Source organism: Ctenopharyngodon idella, chromosome 9 (genome assembly GCF_019924925.1).
Source record: "Ctenopharyngodon idella isolate HZGC_01 chromosome 9, HZGC01, whole genome shotgun sequence".
NCBI lineage: Eukaryota > Metazoa > Chordata > Actinopteri > Cypriniformes > Xenocyprididae > Ctenopharyngodon > Ctenopharyngodon idella.
Window position 1 is genome coordinate 18,400,422 of NC_067228.1, and position 4,291 is coordinate 18,404,712.

The 4,291-nt window shown below is 38.6% G+C and overlaps 1 protein-coding gene across 1 annotated transcript; it reads left to right on the forward strand.

The window, feature by feature from the left end:
• Positions 1–3,801, forward strand: hpxa (hemopexin a). Its single transcript, XM_051906917.1, has 10 exons — positions 1–200; positions 597–625; positions 751–873; positions 1,034–1,191; positions 1,303–1,456; positions 1,581–1,793; positions 1,903–2,004; positions 2,694–2,818; positions 2,927–3,074; positions 3,187–3,801. The coding sequence occupies exons 1-10, from the start codon at positions 139–141 to the stop codon at positions 3,414–3,416; spliced, it is 1,344 nt and encodes a 447-aa protein (XP_051762877.1). The 5' UTR covers positions 1–138; the 3' UTR covers positions 3,417–3,801.
• The last annotated feature ends 490 nt before the right edge of the window (positions 3,802–4,291 follow it).

Here is a 4,291-nt window from a genome sequence, read left to right on the forward strand (position 1 = left end):
CTGTGCAAACGGGGGGCGTACGTGTCGTCTCGAGCGTGCTTGCAAGACAGTCCCTGGTGGAGTGTATAAATTGGGGCCATCAGGTTGTGCTTTACCTTCTCCAGCTGAGCTCTGGCTCACCATAGGACCCTGCTGACCATGAGGCTCGTTCAAGCGCTTACTCTGTGTCTGGCTCTCTCACTGAGCCTTGCTGCTCCCTCGTGAGTATACAAACAGACACCTGTCAACACGTAGTATGTACAAGGTTAAAATGAATCAAAATACTGAATAATGTGTACAAATTAGCTATATATCACAAGTGTGTTACTTTAATGTAGCATTAATAATAACTACTTGTTTTTTGCAAGTTTGTGTGTTTGAAGTGGTATTTTATGTGTTCATGTTTGCACCAACATTTTGATTTCTTCACCTTTAACTGCTTGGTCTCTCACTCAATAAATTCTTGAATTCAATTCATTTAGCAGAAGCTTTAATCAAAAGTGGCTTATAAATGAGAAACATAACATGCAATTCAACTAATTCCCCAGCGGAGCCCCTGTTACAGTGTGTTGTAGTGGTTAATTTTAACGTAGACCTATTTGTTTCTTTGTGTTCAGGCATCATCAGGAGGGTCATGATAAAAAAGGTGGGTCTTGTCAATAACTAGAATAAAACAATTTCCCCTTAAGTGGGCAGTAAATGAAAGTGATACATTAGCACATCCTTATTTCATCAAGACACATACTTCATGATATAACGTTTTTGGTTCAGACAAACCTCATGCTGACGGACATCAGCATGAATTGCACCATGGCGCTAAGCTTGACCGCTGTGCCGGAATGGAGTTTGATGCAGTCGCTGTGAACGAGGAGGGAATTCCTTATTTCTTCAAGGGTGAGAGATGGTTGATCAGAGAAATCAGATACTTTTAAACTTTTGTCATTGAAAAAAAAATATGATAAACAGTAATGATAAATATATCAATGTAAACAATAAAAATATTTTTTTTATTTTACATAATTAGCTGACCTTTTTCTTTGATTTTTGACCTAAGGTGACCACCTGTTCAAGGGTTTCCATGGCAAGGCTGAACTGTCTAATGAAACTTTCCCTGAGCTGGACGACCATCATCACCTGGGACATGTGGATGCTGCATTCCGCATGCACTCTGAAGACAGCCCAGACCACCATGACCACCAGTTCTTCTTCCTGGTAAATTTATCATGACCTGAAGTGCAATTTATGTGTCGAATCCACTGTGACGTTTGCTTTATGTATCAACACCAGACTAGTAAACTAACATCTTCTTTAACACCATTAAAGGACACTAAGGTCTTCAGCTACTACAAGCACAAACTGGAGAAGGGCTATCCCAAAGATATCTCTGAAGTTTTCCCTGGAATTCCTGACCACTTGGATGCTGCAGTGGAGTGTCCCAAGCCAGACTGTACTGATGACACCATAGTCTTTTTCAAAGGTATTGTAATATCGTAGTCTTTTTCTGTGTCTGCAAAGGTTCAAACATAATGGAAAACATGTAAGGACAGTAAGTATGTTGAGAAGATTTTGTAGTGTTTAAATTCCTTCATAATCCACCAAAGGTGATGAGATCTACCACTTCAATATGAAGACGAAGAAGGTTGATGAAAAGGAATTCGAGAGCATGCCCAACTGCACAGGAGCCTTCCGTTACATGGATCATTATTACTGCTTCCATGGACATCAGTTCTCCAAGTTTGACCCCATTACAGGAGAAGTCCATGGCAAATATCCAAAGGAGAGCCGTGATTACTTCATGAGATGCTCACATTTTGGTAAGCGTTACAAGTGTGGAAAAGTTATAAGGCTTGAGAAAGCATTCTAGCATTAAAAAAAAGCTGAACTTGGAGTCTTAAAGCAAGTCTTTATTGGTGTCTCCCTCAGGAAGTAAGAGCACTGATGACCACATAGAGAGAGAACAGTGCAGCCGTGTGCACTTGGATGCTATTACATCTGACGACGATGGCAGTGTATATGCTTTCAGAGGTGAGTTTCCTATTGTTATTTTGTCCAGACAGGGATTTTGAGTGACTCTTTTAGGTTACATCATTACGCCACTAGGTGGCGGCAAGTGACTGTTTTCATAAGCTAGTCAAGAATCATTCATTCGAACGATTCCTTCAAAAATGTAGACCCTGCGTCTCATTTGGCATACTATCCACCCTAAATAGTAGGCCTATTCGAGATCAGTAATCTTGAACAGGCTACTTTTTAGGGTGGATAGTATGCAAATTGGGAAGCAAGATTATTTATTCAGGAGCGAAGCCTTTATGAGTGAGTCATTGAATCATTCATTCAACCGATTCGTTGAAAAACGCGACTTGTTGTTCAGATACGTATTTGCATCATTTGTTTTGAACTGTTTTCGTAGGCAGAACAAAAACAGACAACTGGCCATAATGTGTCTAAAATGTGAGTTATACAATATTAGCCTTTTGTTTATTAAATGTTTATATATAAGCAAAATCTCTTGCAAAAGCAAAATCACAATTGTACAGTCTTCTGAATATCAGAAAGGCATAAAGCAAAGCTCTCTTGTTATTGTGCTGTTTCTTAAAAAAATATACCAATATACACATACAACTGCAAGCCACTATTTTAACAAATGCAATTTCACATTCCCATATAATAATAATAATCATTATAATAATAAAATCTTTGTTTCTCTTCCTTAGGGCACCACTTCCTCAGCATAACTGGTGATAAGTTTCATTCAGACACAATTGAGAGTGCTTTTAAAGAGTTACACAGTGAAGTGGATGCAGTCTTCTCTTATGAAGGCCATCTCTACATGATCAAGGTTCTTTTGTGCAGCAGTTGATTTTTACTAGGCTTTATAATTTGTGTCTTTTAATCTATTGTGAAAATGTATGCATTTGTCTTCTCATATATTTTATTTCATGCACAGGATAGTGAAGTGTTTGTGTACAAAGTTGGAGAGCCACACACACACCTAGAGGGTTACCCCAAACCCCTGAAGGAGGAGCTGGGAATTGAGGGTCCTGTAGATGCTGCCTTTGTGTGCGCAGACAAACACATTGCTCATGTCATCAAAGGTATAATCATCGGCATGCTTGTTCTGTCACATTCAAAGTAGGTCTGCTGTAGATCCTTTCTACAAGCTTTTGTCATATAGTGACAGAAAGTTCACTGTCTTTTCTACTATAGGTCAAACAGTCTATGATGTTGACTTGAAAGCCACCCCACGTGTGCCTGTGAAGGAAGGAAGCATAACACAATTCAAAAGGATTGATACTGCAATGTGCGGACCCAAGGGTGTGACGGTTGTCATCGGTAACCATTACTACATTTATGAAAGTCCCATGATTATGATGATGGCCAAAATCATACCTGAACAGCACAGGGTGTCTCAGGAGCTGTTTGGCTGTGACCACTAGAGGGTGGTGTACAGAGAAAGAAAAGAGGAACTGCTGTGCAAGTGACTTAGTCTATACAGATTGCGTGGAAATCTCTTAAAACATACATAGAAACTGCACAGACTAATTTTCAAGCATTGCCATATCCACTTTTTTCTAACATTTGTCACTCTGATCTGAAAATAAAATTCCTGCCTTTAATGTTCTTCTCAAATAACCCGGCTTTCTTCAAACATGTGAACATCTATACAATCCTGGCTTTGCCATTGCACAGTGTTGGCTAATGTATATGTGTCTACTACCACCGAGCCTGTAATATTTTATCTGAAGCTCCGTCAAAGTATAAGACCTGATTATTTCTCCTTGATCTGTGCACTGTGTGGTTAATAAATAATCATATCTTTCATATTTGTCTGTTTAATGTGATCCATATATTACTGCATATTGGTAGTTATTAGTTTTGTTCATGAATTACACTGTTCTATATAGGCCTACACTTTCTAAACTGCTTAAATGACCTAACTTCACACAAACAGCTTTGACACAGAAATATAGACTTGTGGTATGAGCACAGCTTTGCTGTTGTTCCCTTTACTGTCTTAAACTAAAAAACTACAATCCTGGAACTTCGTTTTTCAGTCTAATGGTGAAAGGTGCAGAGGAGGACCATAATAAAAATTAGGCCTGTTACATTGCAATACATGCAGACTGATTTCTACAAAGTAGCCGTTTTCATTTTGCATTGACATGGTTTTATGATTTGTTCTAAAACAATGTAGTTGTTCAAAAATTGTTGTGTGTCATAGTGATAACTTGTGCAAATCGTAATTACAATATTTCAGACATCACCTACAGGGGCGCTTAAGGATCGAGTAAATTGAAACTTAGTGTGAGTA